This window comes from Petaurus breviceps, unplaced genomic scaffold, assembly GCF_028583685.1.
Source record: "Petaurus breviceps papuanus isolate PSGF00001 unplaced genomic scaffold, PetGlider_PUasm1.0 534, whole genome shotgun sequence".
NCBI classification, from domain to species: Eukaryota; Metazoa; Chordata; class Mammalia; order Diprotodontia; family Petauridae; genus Petaurus; species Petaurus breviceps.
Window position 1 is genome coordinate 196,502 of NW_027186362.1, and position 24,646 is coordinate 221,147.

At 43.0% G+C, this 24,646-nt stretch overlaps 1 protein-coding gene across 1 annotated transcript in view; it reads right to left on the minus strand.

Annotated features, from left to right (window-relative positions):
• Positions 1 to 334: 334 nt before the first annotated feature.
• The window catches only part of LOC138172436 (scavenger receptor cysteine-rich type 1 protein M130-like), a 50,037-nt gene continuing 25,725 nt past the window's right edge, over positions 335 to 24,646 (minus strand). Inside the window, exons 9-17 of the mRNA XM_069102205.1 lie at positions 24,492 to 24,554; positions 23,406 to 23,720; positions 17,056 to 17,376; positions 9,120 to 9,425; positions 8,758 to 8,793; positions 8,156 to 8,266; positions 7,486 to 7,569; positions 4,464 to 4,613; positions 335 to 2,754 (exon numbers count right to left, since the gene is read on the minus strand). Of these exons, the coding sequence (XP_068958306.1) occupies positions 2,714 to 2,754; positions 4,464 to 4,613; positions 7,486 to 7,569; positions 8,156 to 8,266; positions 8,758 to 8,793; positions 9,120 to 9,425; positions 17,056 to 17,376; positions 23,406 to 23,720; positions 24,492 to 24,554 (1,427 nt within the window). The 3' untranslated portion in view covers positions 335 to 2,713. The remainder of the gene's footprint in view (positions 2,755 to 4,463; positions 4,614 to 7,485; positions 7,570 to 8,155; positions 8,267 to 8,757; positions 8,794 to 9,119; positions 9,426 to 17,055; positions 17,377 to 23,405; positions 23,721 to 24,491; positions 24,555 to 24,646) is intronic.

The window sequence follows — 24,646 nt, forward strand, 5'->3', positions numbered from 1 at the left end:
TAGGAATGTAAATTTTTAAGATCTTCCCTGCCCCTAGGTTAAGTGCACCTGGAGCCTGTGGTGGGAGGCTTATTTTTCAGGAATGCCCACACCTTGGTGCTTTGTGATTGGGCAGTGGGTCAAGAGGATTGTTACATTCTCTGAGCCAGGAGAAGGCTATAGAAGCCCTGACTTTGCTTTGCTTTGGGGCTCACTTTGAGAAGTGTTGTGTGATTTGACCAGATGAGACTCTGGGCAGCCATGGAGAGCCCCCCCGGTTTTGAAAACCCAGTTGTTGATGCTTCTTTCTCTGGTAACTGTGATTTGGTATGGATATAATGGTCAGACAGTTTGGAAGCCTGTCTGCTTTATCTGTTTCTCTGTCTTTTAATCTCTGTATACTCTGAAGTTCGGGGTGCTGACCTTTTCCCCCTAAACGATATGTGTTTGATTGATTAAAGCAAAATTGTCAACCCATTTTGGGTTGCTTTCCTTTAGAAAAGCAGATCTAAGAACCTGTGTTGGCAGCCACCCTGGGGACGCTGCGGTGCTTGCTGCTACAAATGGTGATGAGGATGGGGTCTGAAGAGTAAAAGAAAAGTATGGGGGCTGGGATAGTTGTTTATTTCCCAGTTGTGGTAGCTGTGACTCTGTGGAGCCATGGAACAGGAGAGAAGAATGGCCTGCATGCAGACTTCACTGAGCTGAGAGCAGGAATGGTGAGCTGCCTGCATTGGGACTGAGGCAGAAGCCAGGAGCGGCTGCAGCCTGTGGGAGGAGAAGGAACCCAGGAGTTCAGAATTCAGCCACAGGACAAGATAAGGACTGTGTGGCAAAGAAGGGGCATTGAATGTGTTTCCTTGCTACATCCCACAGTTTGGGACCCAGGGGGAAGATGGACTTGTGTCTGTGGTGGATGGGGTGAAGGGCCATGGACCCCCGAGGACCCCACCCTATTGGTTTTGTTGCTCTGCTGCCCCTCAGAACTTGGGAGCAGGGAATGGAGCAGTGTGAGGGGAAGAGCACCTCCTTCATACCAAGAGAACTTTATTTGGACACTTGTTTTGAATTGAAGTGATGATAATGCAATGTACTTTGTGTTTGTTTAAGGCCCTGTGGCCACTTTGGTAACTTTAGTTATGTATCTTGAAAATGTGACCTAAGAGATGTTTAGTGCTAATTCAAATGTAAATTATCTATGTTATGGGCATGTAAGATCTTGGGGCCCAATGTTATAGGAATGTAAACTTTTAAGATCTTCCCTGCCCCTAGGTTAAGTGCACCTGGAGCCTGTGGTGGGAGGCTTATTTTTCAGGAATGCCCACACCTTGGTGCTTTGTGATTGGGCAGTGGGTCAAGAGGGTTGTTACATTCTCTGAGCCAGGAGAAGGCTATGGAAGCCCTGACTTTGCTTTGCTTTGGGGCTCACTTTGAGAAGTGTTGTGTGATTTGACCAGATGAGACTCTGGGCAGCCATGGAGACCCCCCCCCTCCTCGGCTTTGAAAACCCAGATGTTGATGCTTCTTTCTCTGGTAACTGTGATTTGGTATGGATGTAATGGTCAGACAGTTTGGAAGGCTGTCTGCTTCATCTGTTTCTCTGTCTTGTTATCTCTGTATATTCTGAAGTTCGGGGTGCTGACCTTTTTCCCCTGAACTAGGTAAACGATACATGTTTGATTGATTAAAGCAAGATTGTCAACCCATTTTGAGTTGCTTTCCTTTAGAAAAGCAGATCTAAGAACCTGTGTTGGCAGCCACCCTGGGCACGCTGGGGTGCTTGCTGCTACACCTATGTATATTACTTGTATGTAGCTATTTACATATTGTCTCCCCCATTAGACTGTGAGCTCCTTGAGGCCAGGGACTGTTTTTGTCTTTTCTTGTATCTCCAGCACTTAGCAGTATCTGGTGTATAGTAAATTCATTAGAAATGCTTGTTGACTAACTTATCAATAACATTTTTTGAGATTAGTGAAAACTGGAAATAAAAGCAAATGCCCATTGCCTGGGGAATGGCAAAACATGAAATATGAATGAACATTGATAGTGCTATTAGAAATGACTAATATCAATGAATGAGAGATGGAATGACTATAAGAACTGGTGCCATGAAGTAATGAGAATCAGTCCAACAATATATATGTGATAGAGATATCACAAGCATGTTCAGGGTCCCAAATCAGGGGGGAAGGGGAATTGTTTCATAAATGTCAGGACACTGTTGCATTTCACATTGTCCTTTCCCAAAAAACTCTTTTTTGTCCCATGAAAAAAAATCTTGCTTTCTTCCTCCAAAGCCATGTTTTCCCTGGAATATGACTTGATTCACTGAATGTCTTCATTGTAATTCCTGCCACACAATAATACAGACTAGGAGGTTATCTTGCCTTCCCTGCAAAGGGTCTTGAGCATAGAATCAAACTTTGTCATTTTGGACAATTAAAAAAGGAACTAGGAGCAAACCAGAAATAGAAAAAATTGTCCTTGATTAGATTCAGCTCTCCTGGGAATAAAGCAGATCGAAGCCATCAAAGAGTCTTGGAGAAGAACAGGGCAATGTGGATCTCAAACAATGTCATCTCTTTATTTCCCTCCCAAGGAAGGGCATGACAACAATGCACCCTAGTCACCACTCCCCTCTAACCCCAGCTGTTATTGCAGTCCTGCACAGAGAAGCTGAGTTCCACAGCACAAGGGTGTTTATCCAATGGACACTTTTTCTGACTTCTACTCAAAAGGTGGTGTCTCTTTCAAGGGATTGTAGATGTTGACCTAAAAAGAACAAGGAAAATATATTACCATTTTCTCTATTCAGATTAGGATGTTAGGGTTAGAAAAGGGTTAGGACTCTAGGGCCCCTTATGCATATGGAGAGTTTTCATCATCATCATCATTATAAATATTATCATCAAAAGTAATAATAACAATAGCTAGGTTTTCTATAGCATTTTAAAATTTGCAAAGCCCTTTAAGTCAAGTGTAAAGTGTAAGAAGATTAGAAAGACCGAAAGGACCCAAGTCACCAAGAGCTTTAAATGACAAAGGACTTCATATTTGATCCTGGAGGTAATAGTTCCTATTATTGGAGTTTATAAACTATGTTGTTGTCGTTCAGTCATTTCAGTCATGTCCAATTCTTTGTGACCCCATGTGGGGTTCTCTTAGCAATGATACTTGACCGGCTTGCAGTTTCCTTCTCCAGTTCATTGTACAGATGAGGAAACTGAGGCAAAAAGGCTTAAGTGACTTGCCCAGAGTCACACAGCTAATAAGCATCTGAGGCTGAATTTAAACACGGGAAGATAAGTCCTGGAGCTCTATTCACTGCACAGCGTAACGCCACCTCATGAAATATATAGGCTCCAAATGTAAATGTCATACCATAACTCAACAACCACAACAAAAATAGACAGGGATGAAAGAGGAACCATAGTTGCCAACTGTGGTTTTAGGGAGAGATTTTTTTTTTAATGCAGGGAATAAAGGTCACAAAAGACAAAATGTATAAACTTCAAATAAAAATTTAAAATCTCTTGCATGAACGAAACCAATGCAATTATAATAAAAAGAAAAACTGTCATTAGGAACAAATTTTCACATAAATATCCCTATAAAATTTAGATATCCAAGACATACAGAAAGTATGCTGAGTGAGCAAATATTGATGTACCAGGCACTGGGGATACAAATACAAAAATAATAAACAGTCCCTGTTCTCAAGAATCTTAGGTTCCAATGGACACAAATAGTTCATTCTAAGTCTGGCCCTAACCCTAATTTAATGGCATTATGCTTAGAGTAGGTTCCAGTCCTACCTCTAGCACATAGTGACCACGTGGCTATGGACAAGTTATTTAAGCTTGTGGTGTCTGAGGCAGCACTCTAAATTGCAGAACAGGGGCCAGTTGCCCTGATAGAGGACACTTCCTTACCAGGAGTTCCTTACAACAATGAACTGACAAGTTGAGGAAATAAGAACTGAAGAAATAAAGAACTCCTTCCTAAATTTAAGGTAAAAGGAGTAAACATATTTCCAAAGAAGAAATAAACATAATGAACACCTGAATAGTCGATAGCCTGTGTTGTAGATCTTGGGTAACTTAAATTGTGGAGCTGCAGGCTCCATTATCACACCAGTGTTTTCATTTTAAATATACATAGGAAATGACAAAACCTTGTGTTTTCCAACTCTATCTGTGCTTCCCTAGCAGTTCTGGGGAGTGCTAGAAAAGGAGAAGTATGACTGACTATTTCTCCAAAGACATGGACCTGAAAGCCTAGGGAAATAGTCTGGACATTAAGTACTTTTATCTAGTATCTCCATGCCAGACTCAGCCCTGACATGGGCTTCCCAATGCCCAGGCATAAAATCTCAGGCTGCTCTCTTACCTCCCATGCTTTCTCCTGATCACAGGCATCATGTGGCTTTAGACTGACTCCTAAAGCTACACACAGAACATGCACAATTGCTGCCCACTCACTTGTAGAATTTCTGTTTCTGTTCCTCTCTTCTGCGGATGCGAAGGCATCTCTTTTGTTAATCCAGGAAATATGAAATCGTTCAGGCTCAGAGACTTCTTCAGCAGCTTCAGAACCAGATTTTGGGGCACCACTTAAGCCATTAGGAGCCTCTAAAAAGAGTAAAATGTTTAATGAGAATGATGAAACGCCTTCCCTGCCTGTAGAGTGAATAAGTGTTTGAACAACTAGGGAAAAGTCTCCTATTATAGATTCTGATGAGGCTCCAATCCTCATCCAATCCAATCCAAGGTGGATACAGGGAGGCTCAGTGTGGGACTGGGAGAGGTTGGAGTCAGATTACAGAGATGTGTCCCTAATCAAAAGTTTTTCCAAAGGCCTGGAAAGATGCTTGGCAGCTTCACCATCAGTGGCTCCTTTAGATGGATTCCCCAAAGATCCATACCAAAAATGACATCTTCATTCCCCCCACTCGCATCTTATCTTGCACTAGCTGGCCCAGTCTCCTCAGAGTAGCCTCAGGGCTACTCAGGTCAATTCCTGACCATGCAGCCCTGCTCAGGAAGGCCAAATTACAGACTGTAAACAGTAGGCAGGATGCCTGGGGATCATGAGGTCAGTCTGATGTCCCTGGTGTGCTGGTAGGTGAAGAAAGAAGAAAATAATTGCCCACTTGGAGGGGAGGCTGAGAGAAAAAGCACCGTGAGGGGCTCCCCACAAGCTTTGCTTGCTGCGTAATTCGAGAAGGACTTCTCTCCTTAGATGTCATGGGTACAGGGATGTCTATGCTATTAGTTTGGAAAATTTAAATATTCTTTAGCTCAAAATTCAACTCTTTCCAATTTTCATAAGAAGTATGAAAAACAGGAGGGTAGAACCAAGATGGTGAAGAAAAGGTGGGATTCACCTGAGCCCTTCCCCATACTCCTCTAAACGATATTAAATAAGGCCTCCAAACACATTCTGGAGTGGCAGAACACACAAAAGGATGAGGTGAAACAACTTTCCGGACTAGTTTGTCAGGGAAGGTCCGTTGCACCAGTGTGTCCAGCACAAGCCATACCCAGCAGACCTACAGGAGGCCTTTGGGGTACGTGGACTGCTAGTGGTAGGGGTGGTTTCCAGACCTCTCAGCCTATAGATCATAAGAGGGGCAGACAGCTGGTCGGAAGGAGATGACACGGGTCCCTTTGTTAGCACTGGGGCAGGATTCTGTTGCATTGCTCATATTTGAATCTGGGTCTCAGTTCCAGGGCAAGTTCTGGCACACCAGAGCTTGTGACCACAAGGGAACTGGGACCATGGTCTCAGTTCCAGAGCAGAAGAGTGCTTGTGGTCACTCAAAGACAAGAGCACAAGCCAGGAGAGAGGTAAACATACCTCTCCCTTCATCATACCACTTTAGAAGAACCGAAAACATATAGGTCCCGATAATTATCTCTGAAAACAGCTGCAACCTGAAGCCTGGAGCAGTGTCCACTCCACTCAGAAGCAGAACCTCACGTCAGCAGAGAGTTAAAAGTCAAGAAATAGACCAGAAAATGCCCAGAGGGCTATAAAACTGCATACCTGCTGATCCAGCAATACCATTTGCCATTACTAGGTCTGTATCCCAAAGAGATAAGAAAAAGAAAAGGACCGATCTGTACAACAATATTTATGTTTTGTTTTTTTAGTGGTGGCAAAGAATTGGAAATTGAAGGGATGGCTATCAGTTGGGGAATGGCTGAACAAGTTGTATGTAATTGTGATGGAATGCTATTGTGCCGTAAGAACATATGAGCAGGATATTCTCAGAAGACTGATGTATGCATCAGTGAACTGATGCAAAGTTAACAGAAACAGCAGAACAACTTCATGATGATCAGTGGGAATGGCTTAGCTGTTCTCAGCAATACAGTGATCCAAGACCATTCTGAAGGACTTGTGAGGAAACATGCTCTCCACCTCAGAGGCAAATCTGATGAGTCTGAATGCAGATCAAAGCAGACCTTTTCTTCACTTCCTTTATTTTTCTTGGTGCTTTTTGTCTGTGTTTTCCTTTACAACATGTCTAACATGGAAACATGTTTTGCTTGACTACACATGTATGACCTGTATCAGATTGCTTGTCTTCTCAATGAGATGGGGAAGGAGAAAATATGAAACTGAAAAATTTTAGAAAACAAATGTTAAAAATTGTTTTTGCATATAACTAGGGGAAAACAAAATATTAAATAAAAAATTACACTATTGTCCAAAAGAAGAAATATGAAAAACATAGAGTGAGAATTTGTAATTTTGCCTTCCTTCAAGGTCCATGCAGAGGAACTTGCCTCTTTTCCTTGATATAAGAGGGGAAAGAGAGTGGGAGATATTCTTGAATGATTTCAAGGATTTTTATAAGGCAAACTTCTCAGCCAAGAGTAAAGGAGCAGGAGCCAGCAGGAGCTGGGGACAGGTTAAGAAGGGAGGAGATAATCGACATTTCTCTAACACTTTAAGATGGGCAAAGTGCTTTGCAGATACTGTTGTGTGACATGTGAAGGAGTTATTGCCTGTGAAGGACTTTGGGAGCCTTAAAGTGCTATCTGAGTGTTCCAGTACAGCACAGGGGACAAGACCCTGTGCATGGAGATGCCTATATGCTGCATCACTGTGGGTGAGTCACATAACCTGTCTGTGCCTCAGTGTTCTCATTTGTAAAAGTCAGGCATTGGAACTGAAGGCCTGTAAGATCCTTTTAAACTCAAATCTATGAAACCACGATCCCATAAAGAGCAGTTACTAGAAGGAGAAAAGACAGTTTATTTCTATGACTTCCTACGCGAGCTTTGGAGCTTTATCAGAGCCAGAATATGGGGCCAGATGGACTGTGGGCCAACCCCAGGATGGCCCTTCTTGGGTCTGAGTCATTTCAAGCATGTCTTTTTAAGGATTCACATCTTCCTGTGGGGATGGTCTATTCTCTATTGGGCATTTAGAGGCCAATCTCGTCATGGGAGCCCCCTTCAACTGAGCAAAAGACCCCTGAACCCCACAGACCTGGGTTGCTGAATAGATGTAGGTCTTCATCCTCCTTCTGGTGAACATCCATCTTCTTGTAAACAGCTTCCTGAAGAAGATTCCCTGAAGAAGAAGAAAAGCATGAGAAGGGACAGTTCTCAGGCTGAGGGGTCTCTCTCTTGACATCCAAACTCCTGCCCTCCTTATCACTGCTTCCCCAGCAGGATCAATGCCCCTAGAGACTCCCTTTCTCCCATCTTGATGTGTATTCACAGCTCTCTGGACATCTCTTCATCTTCCCCATGGACTATCTACTCCCCAGCTTCCTTTCCTTAGAATTCCACATTTGTTTACAACAAGAGTTCCAGTTGGGTCCTGTGTCCTCCTCTTGTATGTCAGCTCTCCTTTGACCACCTGTCCTTCATTAGCTTATCTTAGGACACTCAGGAGATGTCAATAGGTCATGTATTCATGCTGAACCCTGCCAATCATGTATACTGAAACAACCGAGCTGATAGGTTGGCTCCATCAGGTGCCCTTCCTTTAGTTTTGGCATAGGGATTCCCTAAAGAGGTCGATTCACTCTGTCCTGGTGGGTTTCACCACACTGCAAACTCTCACCCCAAGACTAAGGCCCTACACTCAGGCCCTGATCATCTGAAGATGAATGTCCTATCTTAGAGAAGCCACAGTCTAATGGGGTTCATACCTCTAACTTGGTAGGTCCATCTTCTAGCTTTGGGCCACAGGAAGAGAACAAGCAGGAACAGTATTATCAGGCTGACCCCAAGGATCCAGAACAGCTTGAAGGCTTTGTAACCTATGAAAAAGATACACAACACTTGGTTTCCATCCCTGATCCTCTTATATCCAGTGAGCTAAAGGCTAGTCAGTACATCCAGATAAAGACATTGGTTCATTATTTTATAGCTGTGAACTACTGGAACCTAAATTCCATATCTCTCCAAAGTATTGGGTCCTTCAATAACATTTAAGCACAGGTGAGGGATTGGGAATGTGGCTATTTCAGGAAAAGCACCAGTAGCCTAGCAGTAGAGAATAGAGATGTCATCAGAAGGGCTGAAGGTGTTCAGACAGTGAGGAGCAGGTCCTTGGGCCATTTCCAGATGGGTGTGCATCCCTAATAACTGGGTGGGATTTATCAGAGATTGGTCCAGGACAGTGAAAGAGTCTCAGAAGATGGGAGGGTGTGTATGGGGAGTCACACAGGCAGGCCCGGCTTTCTCTTCACTGAGCTGCCTTCTCCCTCCTGTTAACTCCGCCATAGTGACTTCATGAGTAGAGTTGTACCTGAGGACTCCTGAGCTTCTGTAGTTATGGGAGCACCTGCAGGAGAAAGGAGGAAGACAGTTGTATTCTGGGGGCAGGAAACAAGATTCTGGGCCACATCCTGCCTGATTCATTCCCACTGTCACCTCGCAAAGTCCCCCTTTCTGCCCATATCAGTCTCCTCCTCTCCCTCCATCAGGACTGGTCAGTATGAAGAGATAGGGTCCAAGTCAAAATGTCTGAAGATGATCAGAGACTTTGGCAGTAGTAACTGATGCCTTTCATTCCTTCCACCTGCTTCTCTCCCCAATACCCCAAGCCATCATGACATGATGCCCCCAGTGGCTAGATTCCTGTCCCAGCCCAGGCTCTCAGACCCTTACCTGAGCACCTCACCCCAGCATCTTCTTTGTGCCCACAGTCTGTCTGCCCCCAGGGATCAGCAGTACAGTCCAAAAGAGAGGATTCATTCCCTTTGCAATGAATATTATTCAGCCAGATGGGCCCAATTCCTCGGCCAAATGCAGCCTCCCCTGGGGCACCCAAGGCTGAGCCACAGCCCAGTTGTTGACAGGCCACCTCAGCATCAGCCAGATCCCAAGAGTCATCACACACTGTGCCCCAGGAGCCTTCATGCCAGACCTCCACACGCCCTGAGCACTTGTCTCCTCCTTGGACACGTATCTTGCCTAGAAATGCAAAGGCATTGTTTATTCCACCCCAACCCCTGAATCCCAAGTGCAAGAGAAGCCAGGGGCTGTCTTTGTGACAAGAAGACATAATCCTTGCCTAGGCCTCCTGGCTTTGGACATTTGGAACCAGAGGACGTGTCAAAGACACAGTCTGCTTCCTTCTTTGGCAGCCCATTGCATTGGAAGGAGGGTGGGGATATGTGCCTTCACCACTCCGAAGTTGCTGTCCACCTCTGCTGTCTGATGCAGGTCCTCTCCAGCCAAACCTCCCCTTGGGGGGCTTGAGTGGTGAGAGCGTGTTCCTCTCTCTGGAGCATCTACAGATCCCATCTTGCCCGCGCATCTTGGCATCTCTCATCTATAATGGAGTTAGGCAGCTTCTAGAGATTAGATAGTTCTACTTTGGCCAGGAGAAAATAATCTACACCCTCATTTGGTGGTTTGATTCTCTATGGTGACAGCCCTAAAGTAACCTCCAGCTTAGTTTACCTCTCTGAGCCTGTTTCCTCACATGCAAAATGAGGGAGTTGTGCTGAATGAATTCCAAGGTATTTTCCTTATTTATTCTTATCTCAGATTCAAGTCAAAGTGTATATTCTGCTATTAATGACAATTTGCAACATTTCTCTGATCAATTAAACCATGGCTTTTAACCCCATAAAATCTAAAAACTTTCTCCCCATCTCTGTGCCTCCCTAAATTTAAATAAGCACAAGGCTGTTGACTAAATTTTTTATTAATAGTGTAACAAAAATGAAACAAAACCATAAATAATTATTTATAATATAATCATTTATGAAAAAGACCACAGCTGAAGTCACCTTTAAGCATCACTACAGTCACTGACTTCTCAATTCTGGAAACACAGCCCCACCATTCATTTCTCTCAGGGTACCAAATGAGATCTCTTCTCAAGAATTTTCTTCATATTTCCTTGAAAGAAAAGCATTAAACCCAGTCCTGTCAGGAAATAAGTTTTCTTAGTCCTTTTGCTTATTCCTTTCTTTAGCCATCACATTAATAGCTTCTCCTGAATGATAATTAAATTTTCAATCTTCTCACAAATTCCTCATAGAATGATGGGTTAAACTATCACTGTAAGATTCCATTGGCTCTTAAACATACAATAACAGTTGCTGCATTCTTTTTGGAAGAAGCTATCGAAGCTGGTGTTACATATCATCCTAGATAATCTTCCTCCCAGATTCCTTCTATCTGCTTATGCTAACTGAATCTGAACTTTCTCCTGAAGACATCAGATCCCTTGGATCACTCTATTTAAAAAAAAAAGTTTTTTAAATGAACAGACATCTATTTTCTCTCCCTTCCTCCTCACCCTCACCACCAGGAAACAAAAAGACAGAAGAAAAACTAGCTGCTACAGATAATTCTCACCTTGGTTGCACCTGTACATACACAAATACACACATGTCTCAGTCCATTTTCTGAGGACATACACTCTCTGTCAAGGGGTTGGTAGGTTTTATCATGGCTCCTCCGGAATCATGGTGAGTTATTGCATTTATTGGAATTTTTTTTAAGTCTTTCGAAATTGATGGTCTTTACAATGTTGTTATATACACTGTTTTCCTGGTTCTGTTCTGGATCCAACTCATATTCTTCTGAACCCTATCTGTCTGAATGCATTGACCTTCTGTTTTCTGAGCCTCAACTCCTACAACCTCTTTCTACAATCTGCCTCAATGATGCACAAAAGCAGCCATAAGAGACACATCACCATCATCATCACCATCACCATCATCATCATCATCACCATCATCACCATCATCATCACCATCATCATCATCACCATCATCATCACCATCATCATCATCACCATCATCATCACCATCACCATCATCATCATCATCATCCCCCCATTCAGGTTAATTTGCTCTGGAAGCAGAATTTTGCATTTGGGTTCTGATGGTTACTATGCTTCACATATACCATATACCATGGAGGCAACATGACCTTAAATTGTGCTCAGGATTGAGGGCAGAGACTTGTCCAAATGTTGGAAGGAAAAGGGATTTCTGCTGGGTTTCATGTTCTTGTGGCACTAAAGGCCATTGGGCAGTGCTCATGTACCCCAGAGGTGCCTGACTGTCCATGAGGCTTCAAAGAGCAAGGAAATAAGCCATTGAAACTGTGGTTTGGATGCAGAGAATGGCAGCAGAGACAGAAACCCTATTTGACTGAAGTTTTTGCCTTTCAATTCAGTTTCAAAAGGCTTTTAAAACTGTGTTCCCTCCAGGGGCACTGAATTTCTAGGATCTCACTTCCCAAACCACCCAGGAAGAAGGATGACCCATTTAGGCACGAGTGTCATAGTGGCTTTGCAATCTGTTTTTTCTGTTTTGATGGCGTGTTTTACTGCTCCTTTTGTTACTTTTGCCCATATCAGTTAGAATGATGAATAACAAACTACCTGGGCCTGAGTTTACTTTAAAGGTTCCCAGATGTGAACTAGGTGGGAGCTAAAAGAGATTATTGAACTTTAAAAGTCCCCACAAGTTTTCTGGAGTCAAGTGAGTTCATGTAGGTGATATTCGCTGGGACTTCCCCAAGTCCATTGAGTTCCTGAGGGACACAGTTCTTATCCTAGTAGCCTTGTTCTAATAATTAGGGTTATTTGTATTATTTACAATATTGGGGGCGGTGTGAGTCATGCAGAGGAAACCTGGATTTGAATCCCAGCTCGGCTGCTTACTAGCTATAATCACTTCCACCTCTGTGGGCCTTCGTTTCTTCCCTTGTAAAATGGGGAGGTCAGACCAGCTCTGAAACTCTGGTCCTTTGATTCTATAAGGTTTAGCTGCCAGTAGAATAGAGATTCATTTAGCACAGACTATAGCAAGACATTAGGCATCCTTGACTTTATGAACCACATCTTCTTGGCCAAATGGATGTCTGTGTCAATGGAGAGAAAGACATAGGGATAGATATGGATGATCGCTGAGACAGAGATATAAATATAGATGATATATGTAAATAGATATGGACCTACATATCTCTATGTCTTCATCTATTATCTATCTGTCGTCTGTTTGAATCCAAGTCTCCCTCAGGGTGGAAGTACAGCAGCCATCTCCAGGGCCAAACCCAGTGCTAATTGCCACAGTTCTTGCTTGCTCTCTTTCCAGTCTGGGAGAGGTTGCTCCTCCCTAGGTGACCCAGTGCTAGACTTAGTGTGGAAAGTTGATCTGCCCTTCGCTGTCCCAAGTTCAAACAATCCACCAGCCTTAGTCAACTCTGTAGCTGAGATTACGGGTATGTGCCACTAAGCCTGACCAGATATTCATAATGAAGGCAGGAATATGGCCAAGAATGCGATTAGGTAGGGGAGACATTGACCTCACCCTTTGGTTTTAGTTTTGTTCCTCTGCCCTTTCCCCTTCATAGCCTTTACATGAGAGATCAAAAGACCCGAATTGGATACTGAGGGTTCCCAAATTCTGAAAGTTCTTAGAAGTTTTCTTGAAGTCTCCAAGTGGAGGCTGAATGCCTTTCCAACCTGAACACAGAGATGAATACCTTCTTCTATCTTCTCCGTTAGGTTATTTGGAACTCTCAATACTCATTAACTGATTGCTGAGCATTCCGAATCATTTCATTGATTGCTTCGCACTTCCTGGCCACCTAGGGAAACTTTAATGATTAACTTAGAGCCCCACCTAACCTTCCTCTCTTTCTGGAGACAGAAATCAGGAATTGGAAGTAGTGATTGTGAAAAACAGGCCCGCACATGTCTTGTTTAAGTGATCAGGTAGCCAATAGAGAATGGAGCTCTAGGGTGTCCTCTGCTGGTGTGTAAAAAGCACAAACCACCCCATTCCCTCTCCCAGTGACTCCCAGTTGGAATCTCCCTGAACTATAATGTAAGTAGTGGGAAATGCACCTTCTGATCAAGTGGTATTGAGTGTTATCTCTGTAATACAAGAAGCAATTAAAATAAATTCCATTATCAGGAGAGGAATCAGCTTCTCAGTGATTTGTAGATTAGTGTTGTTAACAGTGTAGGTTGTCTTATTTTAACTTGTTTTAACTTATTTCTGCTAACCAGGAATTAAATTTGGCTTCTTCTAAAGAAAGAGTTGTTCTGTGCCAATGTCTTGAGCTGGTCATATGTCCTAAGGCCATCAGGGTCAGGTAAAAGGAGAATGGAGTTGAAAAAAATTCAGCATTCTTCTTTCTCCTCACCTTTGTTCTAATCTAAAAACATTAGGTGGCTTGCTAACAGCCAACCTACTCCCTTTGGCCCTTGGTCTTATTCCCTTGCAACTCCCCAGGGACCTTGCTCCATGGATGAAATCCCCTTTTCTTCTTCACATACCAATAATACTCATATTCAATATCTCCATCTCTCCTGGCTCCTTCTTTAATGCCCACAAACATTCACAGGTCTCCCTCATCCCCAAAGAAAGCCTCTTCATTCACTGTTAATTATGTGGAAAAGTTTGTCAGTATTCACTGCCTCCACTTCTTCACCATTTAGGCCCTCCATAACCTCAACCTCCTGCAATCTGGCTTTCATCTCCCCACCACTAAATGGAAAGTGCTCCCTCCAAAGTCACCTACAACTGTTGATTGAAAAATTCAGAGGCTATTTCTTACTTGTTACCCTTCTTAATGAGTAAGGCATGGTAGACAGCACCAGACTTGGAGCCTTCAGTGTTTCTAGGCTAAAATTCAAGCTCTTCTTTTTGGCTATAAATGTTTAAAATAAAATTGTATTCATCCCTTTGGTTTTTATATATTTTCCCATTTGTCTTTCCTCCAAATGCCTACCCTTTTCAACTTCCTTCTCCAGAGAGCAATTGCACATAACGAGGAATAAAAAAAAAGGAAAAAAGTTTAGCAAAACAAACTAACACATTGAAAAAGTTTGACATTATATGTAGGCTTCCATATTGATCATTCACCACCTCTGCAAAGAAGGGGGAAGTGATTGCTCCTATCTTTTTGGGGGACCAGATTTGGTCATCTTTGCTTTATTTCTGATATTATGGAAACATCACCGGCATTTCTTCATTGTATTCAATGTATATAATATTGGTTCTTGGTTTTAGACACTCAATCCTATTTCAGAAAGGTCCTTTTCTTCTACTGAGCACTCATAACATGAAAGAGGCAAATGAATACACTCTCTGTGTGGTCACAGATCTGTCACTAATCTCCCTTAGGTCATTGGAAAGAGGATCCTGTAGATCTTCTTGTCCCACCTGCTGAGTAATCTTAGCATGCCATTACCTCCCAGCTCAGATTCTCATTGCTATTATATGCTGACCCCTTAAACACCCACCTTTCTTTCTCACAAGTTCATTGCCTGGCTTACAATCTTTCTTTACTTCATCAATATATTGATACCCCTTCAAAGATCCCAAATTTCCAATTCCTCGATTTACACAAATTCCATGACCTACTCTTCTACTCCTCAGCTCCAACACAAAGATGGTCATAGCCTTGTTCTTGCCATCATCCACGAACATTTCATTTTCATGATCAAGAATGATGAATTTTCTTTACCTTTCCATCTCACCCTGTGCCTTATTATTTACTGAGCTTTCTCTTCATCCCCACTATAGCTTCCAGTCCCACCATCCAGCAGGATTATCTCAGATCAGAACCTCTCCTATGCCCACACTCTCCTCCTTTCCCAGTCTTTACTCAGTTCATTGTGCCTTATCCTCTGCATGGGAATCCCTTGCCCACTTGTCATCCATCTCATCTTGCCAAATACCAACCTTGGATGACTCCTGCCATCCACCTTCACTTTTACTCGCATGCTGCTGAATGGAACTAGAGGAATTCACGACACTTGTCTCACTACAAATTCATGCCAGCTTAATGGTCTAAATCTCCACTGGACTCTTACTGAAGGAGGACGATCCTGCTCCTGCTCTCTAACCAAACCCTTTCTTGCTCACTTCAGTAGCTAGGCCAAATCTTTTTTTCCCCCTCCTTCAAGCTTACCATACCACCCTCTCCCTCCTTTCTTTACTGGTGTCAATTGAGGCTATTCTTTGAAAGCTTCCTCTTCCACCTTCAGCCTCATCATTCAGATATCTTTTCCGACTCTGTCCTTCTTCAGTTTATTCTCTGATGATGTGGGGCCCCTTCCACTTGCCAAAGCACATCCCTCCACATGTACCCATGATCCCATCACTTTCTTCCTGTCTTCTCCAGCAGATTGCCCCTATTAATACCTTTCTGCTAATATCCAATCTCTTCCTATCTGCTGGATCCTTCTCTGCTCCCTTCAGACATGTTCCTGCCTTTCCCACCCACAAAGCCACTCGCTTGTTCATGCAGTGCCTGCCAGCCACTGTCCTAATGTTATCCCCCCCTTCTCAGTTCAGCTCTTTGAAAAAGCACACATTTTGGCAACACTTGTTGCCTTGAATGTCTCTCTTCTCACTCTCTTCTAAAACCCTGTAATCTGACCTTGTTCCCCTGAAACTGCTCTCTACAGAGTCTCCAGTTATCTCTTAATTGATAAATCAAATAGGCTCCTTAGCCAGTGGCAGCATTTGACACTCTTGCCAACCTTCTCCTGGGTCTTCACAACTCTGCTCCCTCTTAGTTCTCTACCCTGACAGCTCTTCAGGTTCTTTCGCTGTGTCTTCATCCACACCATTCACTCACTGTGGGTGTCCCCAAAGACCCAGAGCCCTCTCCTCTTTACCCACATACTCTCACTTGGTGATCTCATCGGTGCCTTTCTTTATTCAGATGATCCTCAGATGTATTTATACCGACCCAGTCTCTCCTGTGCTACTGGATGTCATTCTAGCTGTGATCCCCGCACTCCCCCCACGCACACACCACATAGCCAATCAATTACCAAGTTTTTCGCTTAAGTCCTTTCTCTCTACCAACACAGCTAGTATTTTAATTCAGGCCCTCATCACCTATCCCTGGGACTCTTAGAATTATCTTCTAATTGTTCTCACATCCCAATTCATCCTCCAGTCAGCTGGCAAAATGATTTTCCCTCAGTGTACATCTTATGTCAATCCACTCCCCATGCTACTCAGTAAATTAGGGTGACTCCCTCTTACCTCTAAGGTTCTTTGATATTTAAAGACATTCACTTTCTGGTGCTTTTCTACCTTCATTGTCTTTTTATACTATATTCCTCTCTACTCATACTGTGATCCAGCCAGGCTGGCCTACTCACCATTCCTCTTTTATGCTTTACCATCTCCCATCTTTAGATTTGCGCTGATTGTTCCCCATGCCTGGATTGCTTTCCCTCCCAAACACTGACTCTTCAAATCACTGAACTCTTTGAAGATTCTGCTGAAATGGGCAGCTACTAGTACCTTCCCCAATGTGGTTGCCTTCCATCTACTCGATCATTAGTTTGCATTATCTGATTTATGTGTGCTGTCTCCCCCATCAGAATGCAAGTTCCTTAAGGACAGGGACTGTTTTTAATCTCCCTTTGTATCCCAAGTTACAAGTTAGCATTGTATCTGACCTGTAGTGAACTCATAATAAATACTTTTTGATTGGGTGGCTGATAGTGCATGTTCAATGTTTGTTGAATTGAAGTATATCAAGTGGGACTAACCACAGAACAGATTTCATGAAACCTGTGTACAGACCAATGGACACTCACCAACACATGTGATCCAGGCTTCCTCTCTTACATTGGATGGTCTCTTCTCCCATGGATCTGATGGACACTGCCATAGGGAGGTAGGTCCCTTAGGACACTGAACACCATTGACCCACATGGTTCTGGGACTTGCTTTGGTTGTGGGAGCAGAGTCAAGAGTCCCATTGTCTCCACAGCCTAAATGCCTGCAGATCACTCCCACGGTGACTGCTGTCATGTTACGTCTGCCAATGCTGCCCCAGGTCCCATTGTAGAAGATTTCCAGTCGTCCTGAACAGGCCTGGGTGTTGGTCTCACTGAGTAGCCTCAGAGACATGACCTCTACAGAGAAATACAGTTAAAGTTTCTTAGCGAATGAGATATTAGGAAATCCCCTCCCTCCATTTCATTGGAGTCCTCAGGATGGATTCCTCCCAGACTTCTTTTGGGTACACTCATCCTGGGATTGTAGAAGATGTCACCAAGGCCATAATAGCACCAGAACCAAATCCTTCTTCCCAGAGTCCTCAGTGTCTATGTGGCCTGGGGTTAGTGTTCAGACAGAAGTTACTAGATATTGAGTACCCTTGTGTTTGTTATGGAAACCAAAGTCAGCTAGACTCAAGTTGGGACAGCAATAAGCCACAGATGTATAAAAATGAAACAGATTTCACCTCTTCATTTGCTACCATCATGGCAATAACTTGTTTGCATAGACACAAGGACAGATGAAGCTTTAATCACAAACAGAAAATGTATGCATCATGGGGATGGGGGGGCTACATTACAGAAGCCACAACTCTTTTGCACATAGAGAAAGTGAGCTTGGAGGGGTCTTTTATGCCCTGAGCTGCCCCTGCCCCTCAGACTCTGGTTTCTATTTGCATCAACCTTGCTGGTGGACTTGTTGCAGAACTTGAGCATCGATTAGCCATCAGTAATTCTGTCCATTAACCCACTAGGGTAGGGATTGGAAGAGTAGCCAGAAACTAGGTCCAAGAGGAATCCCTGGATTCCTCACTTTGAGGAGAAGTGAAGTAGGAGAGAGTGGAGGGAAGGCCATTTCTGAGATGTTCCTCATGCCAAAAGAGGGGATCTAAGGCCCCTCTCCATTCCTCCCCACCAACACATCATCAGTTTGACATAGGCATTTCCCCAGGAAACTATCCCTTTTCAAGAGCTTTGTACAAGGTCACCCAGATCATTAATGACATCAGTGGGAACAACCTTCCTCGTTCTTACTTCAGCGTTCTTTGTATTACAGCAGAAAAACCTAAGTGGCTGAGGAGGAGGGAGGAAATTGGTGAAATGCCTCTCACTGCAATGACCATGTGTCAAATGGCCATTGAGCACTCTTATTTATTTTTTATGTGTTAGCCACGTCTATATGTTAATATTTAGGCTATATATCTGTATGCTTACATGTGGGTATGTTAGGGAGATAGAGAGAGACAAATACACACATATACTTGTCCATCACATATGTGTAAAACCGTGACCAGTATTATGAAAAAAGACCATCAAGAAAATGGCCCAACCCTTCTACAAATCCCTCCGATGACATCTCTTCCCATCTTCTCCACCATACTCCTACAATCATCTCCTCTCTCTCCTCTATACCCTCTCCACTCCTCCTCAGTATAGAGGCATATGTGGTGGTCTTCACCTGCAGTCAGGAAGACGTGAGCTCAGATCTGGCCTCAGCTTCACACTGGCTGGGTGATCCTGGGCAAGTCACCTGACCTCTCTGCCTCAGTTTTCTTAGTTGTAAAATGAAGGTAATGATAGCACCTAGCTCCCAAGGTTGTTATAAGGATCAAATCAAAAGATGTTTGTAAAAAGAAGAAGTGCTTAAAATAGTTTATGACAGAGTAGGTGGTACTGTGTCAATGTGTATTCCCTTCCCCTCTCCCCATCTCCATTATCTCCTTTGTCTCTGGTTTTATTCCTGTTGCCTACATTCTTGCCCATATCTACCCCATCTTTTAAAAAGAATTCTCCCTAGACCCTAAAATGCCTCTCAGGTGTCATCCTAGACCTCATCTCACTTTCCTTGGTCAGCCACATTCCTGGGGAACCCTATCATCTACACTTGTCTCTTTCCTCCCTCCTCAACCCTTGGCAGTCTGGCTTGTATTGAATCACTCCCTGAAGTGGTCACTGAGCTCTTCACTGCCAGACACAGCAGCCTATTCTCTCATTCTTCCCAGACTTCTCCACCTCATTGGATGCTGTTGACCCTGATCCTTTTTTCTTTCTGGGTTTTTCTGACATTCCCTTCACTTGGTTTTCTCCTATCTGTCCAGCCTCATTGTCAGTGACCTTTGCCAGAATATCACCCATCACATGACTCCTAATTTATTAATATTTTGTGATCCAGACTAACTCTTACTTCTTTCTTTTTTTTTTCCTTTTCATTTACTGCTTTATTTGCTTACAGAAAATTGCTCACAAAGAGACCCAAATTGCCCTACATAGATTTTCTCTGTGAGGTGACTGGTGCTGTTATTTTCCCGACAACTACCAAATATCTCTGAATTCAGTGTTCCCCAGTTTTCAAACTTTAAGCCCCTTTCATGTAGATGAATGGGAGATCATAGGAAAAGGACACTGAGTATGAGTGGTCAGACATGTAGGAGAAAATTGAAGAGGGAGAGGAGTGTCACAGAAACCCAGAAAGAAGAAGCATTGGCCAAGCCCCTTCCTGGTCTATTCATCTGCCTGAGAGGGGATTTCCGGCACTCCCTTACAAATATTTAAGGAAGCCTGCCTGATTTGTGCCTTATACATGGTAGAGGATAAATGTGGTGGGTCTATTGCAAGGATGAGTTCAAATCCAGCCTTGGATAATAACACAAAAACTAGCCATGTGACCTTGGGCAAGTCACTTAACCCCAGTTGCCCTCCAAAAAAGAAAAAAAAAAGAAAAGCTGAAACTGTGTTTCATTTCAAATGGATTTGTTGTTCCCCACTTCTAAATAGGCATAGGAGGGTCTGCTCTCCCCTTCACTTTCCTTCTTTGTATGTTGTAATGGATTCCACTTGCTTTTTTTTAAACCTAAACATTTCCTTTATCCCAATTTTGGTCTCAACCACAAAGAGGGGAAATGTTAGCTAAAGATGAACGTAAAATTAAATTAGGACAGAAGGCCAGCCTTAATGGTAGGAATTTTCCTAACTAGGAACTAATAGCTCTTGTAGTAATACTCCTCAGGTTTCTTATAATATTGCCATTTTTCAGTTGTGTCTGACTCTCCCTGACCCCGTTGGGGTTTTCTTGGCAGAAATACTGGAGCGGTTTGCCATCTTTCTCTCCATCTCACTTTACAGATGAGGAAGCAGAAGCAAACAAAGTTAAGTGTTTTGCCCAGGGTCACATGGCCATTAAATGTCTGAGGCCACATTTGAGTTCACGAAGAAGAGTCTTTCTGGTTGCAAGCCCAGTGCTCTTTCTACTGTGCCACCCAGTTGCCCCACTTTCATCTGATATAAACTCCATATGTCAGCAGAAGAGGTACCACCTGGACCTGGGGAGCTATTATAGTAAGCTATATATCCCAAAGAGAGCTAGTTGTGACAGCATGCAGTTGATTCCATCTCCATAGAGAAGGAAGGGCAGGGAGGAGAGACCCGTGTTCCCTCCACAGGGACAACAGTGTCCCAAGTGTCATGTTTTAATATCATGTTACTTCCTGGAAATCTATGAACAACTGTTGTATCACATTTTGAAAATCCAGGACCTCACTTTCCAAAAAAACTTTTGAGGGTCAGCCCTGGTACACCTTTACAAGGAAATTACAGAATATTCAGGTTTATGTTGACATTGTTATGAGGATTTGGTATTTTGTCATATGACTTTCCTACTTCATCCTCTGCAGTTGATTTCAGGCTGTAGAGCTCGTAGTGTCTTTATAATGGTCAATTTGCTTACACTTTGGAGCCCTGAATACTTGCCTGAGAGAACCAAGGGTCTCATGGAATGATGGCTTTTCTCACCTCATAGCACTGGATAAAGCTCATTCTGCCCATTCCTTTCAGTGTGAGCGACTTTCTGTGTCACTACAGCTTCTTCTGTGTCTTCTGATTGAATTCCCATTAAGAATGTCAATGTGGATGGGGTCTAAATCTTCTAGAAAGGTTTGGAGTCTTTGGTTATTAGACAAAGACCTTACACTTGGCTAAATCAATAGTCATGTTACAGTTGAGTCCAAAGCCTGTGTGATTCATAGCCTGCTATGGCCTCTTTCCTATAGTTCTACACTATCACTGCAGAAGCTAAATGGAGCTTGAACAGACTGAAGGCCATCAGCTAGAAAAGAAAAAAGAATGTATAAATCTCTCTGGTTTCCTATATTACAAAAACCAGAAGTTCTTTCCTTCTCCTGTCTTTGTTGGATCACCATAATCATCCCATGGTTTCATCCGCATCTTAGCTCATTCTTTAATGGTTTTATATTTGTACAAAAATGCTTTGGTATAATTGATAATGGTCAAAGATATGAACTAGCAGTTTTCAAAGGAAGAAATCAAAGCTATATATGAAAAAATGTTCTAAATATCTATTGATTAGAGAAATGCAAATGAAAACAACTCTGAGGTACATCAGATTGACTAATGTACCAAAAAAAGGAAATAAGAAATGTTGGAGGTGTATGGGACAGGTGAAAGTGTGGTTTCTCAGAAACTATCTGTAAAGTAAGTAAGTCCTTAGGCCTTAGGCCTAAGTTTCCATTTTTCTAGTAATTATGTGACTTTGAAACTTTAGGAATCTTTCTATCTAATTGCTCTGTTCTAGTCAGCCCTTTTCACCCAGCTTACCATAAAAGAGTTAAGTTTCTATAGAACTGCAAGAATTGCTGAACAAGACTGCTGATAAGGAGGACCAGGCAGTAACCTTGGGAAAATTGAGGGAGTAGCCTTGAGAAAAAGCTCAGACCCTGGTTCTCAGACTAAAACTCCTAGATAATACTAAAAATAATAAAGAATGGAAAGGAGCTGTCAGCAGCAGGTGGATTTGACCAATTGAAGAAGCACTCAAGTCCTGATGAGAATGTGTCTAGGGTAAACTGAAGGGGGTTCAGTAGTCTAAGATTGTTACTGCGCTTGTGTAATGAACTTCGTGTATTATGTATATTATCCAACAAGATTAGAGCCTCATTAGTAATAATGATGTTAATGTTTGTAACCCTTTGCTTATTTAACCCAGCTTTAGCTTCTGTACGGCGGCCTCCTCTCCTGGGCATTGTTCCAGTGACTGGACCACCTGCTTCTCGGGAAATTCTAATAAAACTTCCTATCTTCACTTTGAGGTCTCCTAGTAGTCAGTTTGAGTTAGGGTCTTTGTACCCCACATGGAGGGGATGTGGGAAAACTGGGATACTAATGCACTGTTGGAATTGTGAACTTATCCAATCATTATGGAGAGTAATTTGGAACTATATCCAAGGGGCTATAAAACTATGCATACCCTTTGACCCAGAAATATCACTGCTAGGCCTGTTTCCCAAAGAGATTTTTTTTTAAAGGGGGGGTATATTTGAAAAAATATTTACAGCAGCTCTTTTTGAGGTGGCCAAGAATGGAAGAACAAGTTGTGGTATATGATTGTAATGCAATATTATTGTGCTATGAGAAATGACAAAGGATGATTTCAGAAAAACCTGGAAAGACTTACACAAACTGATGCAGAGTGAAGTTAGCAGAACCAGGAGAACATTGTAACAGACAGTTACCATGTACTGTTAGACAGTAACATCAATATTGTATGATACTGTGAATAACTTAGATATTCTTAGCAATACAATGATCCAAGACAATCCCAAAGGATTCATGATGAAAAATAACATCTACCACAAAAAGTTGTCTGAATACAGACTGAAGGGTACTATTTTCTCTTTCTTTTTTCTTTTCTTCCTTCCTTCCTCCATTCCTGTGTGTTTTCTTGCTCAAAATGACTAATATGGAAATGTTTCCCATAATTGCATATGTATAACCTATATCAAATGACTTATCATCTCAGGGAAGGGGGGAGGGGAGGGAAGGAGGGAAAGAATTTGGAACTCAAAACTTAAAAGGATGTTAAAAATTGTTTCTACATGTAATTGGAGGAAAGTAAAATATTATTTTAAAAACTACTTTGGTGTCTCATGTCTTCTATAAAGCACATTTCTTGAATTTGATCCTGCTACCTACAAGAGTCAGTGACTCTGAACCACTGCACAATTTAATACAGACAGGATGCCCCTGTGTGGACAGCCCTATGGTGACCTCACCCAACAACTTTTCTCAGATGATTCTCACTCACTTGTTGTCATCCTCTCTCGGTCCCCTGTCCTTTAATGGGATATTTAATGGGTATAATTGGAACAGACCTGAGCAGAGCACTCCTGCATCTTCCTTGTGCCTGCATTCATGCTGACCCCAGTCACTTGAGGGACATTGCCACACACTGGATTCGTTCCCAGAGCAGTTCATATCATCCAGCCAGATAGGCCCAGACCCTGCCCCAAAGTGAGCACACATGGTGGCATTGAGGGCCACGCCACAGCCAAGCTGCCTGCACACCACCTGGGCATCATTTAGGTCCCAGGAGTCATCACAGATGGTACCCCAGGCACCCTCGTGGTAGACTTCAACTCTTCCAGAACAGCGATGTCCACCATTGACAAGGTTGATCTGTCTCAGCTCTGCGGGGGAAAATGTCTGTTAATAAGCAATCCGGTCCAAGCCTTTTTAGAGTTGTGACATTGCACAATGCATTATGACTTGTGCTGATGATATCAAACTAAAAACAAAACTGCCTTGGAAGGGTTTCTCTTCTACTGAAGGAGATTCACCAGGCTACTTGCTATACAGCCAGATACTAAGGATCAGAAATCAGGGGTCCTGTCCAAGGGGGTATGAGAGGTTCACTTCAAGAGAAGCTAGAGGCAGAACATTCCAGGTTTGGACCAGCTTGTGAAAAGGCATGGAGACCAGACATGTAGGACACATGAAGGGAAGTGAGAAATGGTAGGCAAGACCTGGCAGTTCAAGAAAGGCTTGACCTTAAGTCAAGCTGAGGAGTTTATCTTTTATGCTAATGGATCCTGTGGGAACCATTCAGGACTTTTGAGCAGGCAAGTGAAAGGGTCAGGTCTGTGCCTTAAGAAGATGATTATGGCAGCTGGTTGGAGGATGTGCTGGAGAGGGGCAAGACAGGGAACTACTTGAATCCAAATGAGGTCTGACAAATGAGCCTGAGCTAAGGAGGTGCCATCCCCAGTGGAAAGAAGACAGAAGTGAGCTCACGTAAAGCCTGCAAGACTCAACAACCATTTGGCTATAAAGGCTATATGGCCAGGAGCAGACTGAGGAGAGAGGGGGTGAGTGTGAGGTTGGGAAACTGAATGCTTATGAATATAGGTTCAGCTAGCAAAAACTGACAAGAGTTTCCTGGTGTTGCTTGAAATTCTCACCTGAGCATAAAGGTGACTGAGGCTGGACACCTTGGCACTGGAGTTGAACATCCCAATGGTTTCCTGCAAACATAAATGTGCTCAGCTCCACTTGTACATACAGGGAAGGTGTGTGTGTGTGTGTGTGTGTGTGTGTGTGTGTGTGTGTGTGTGTG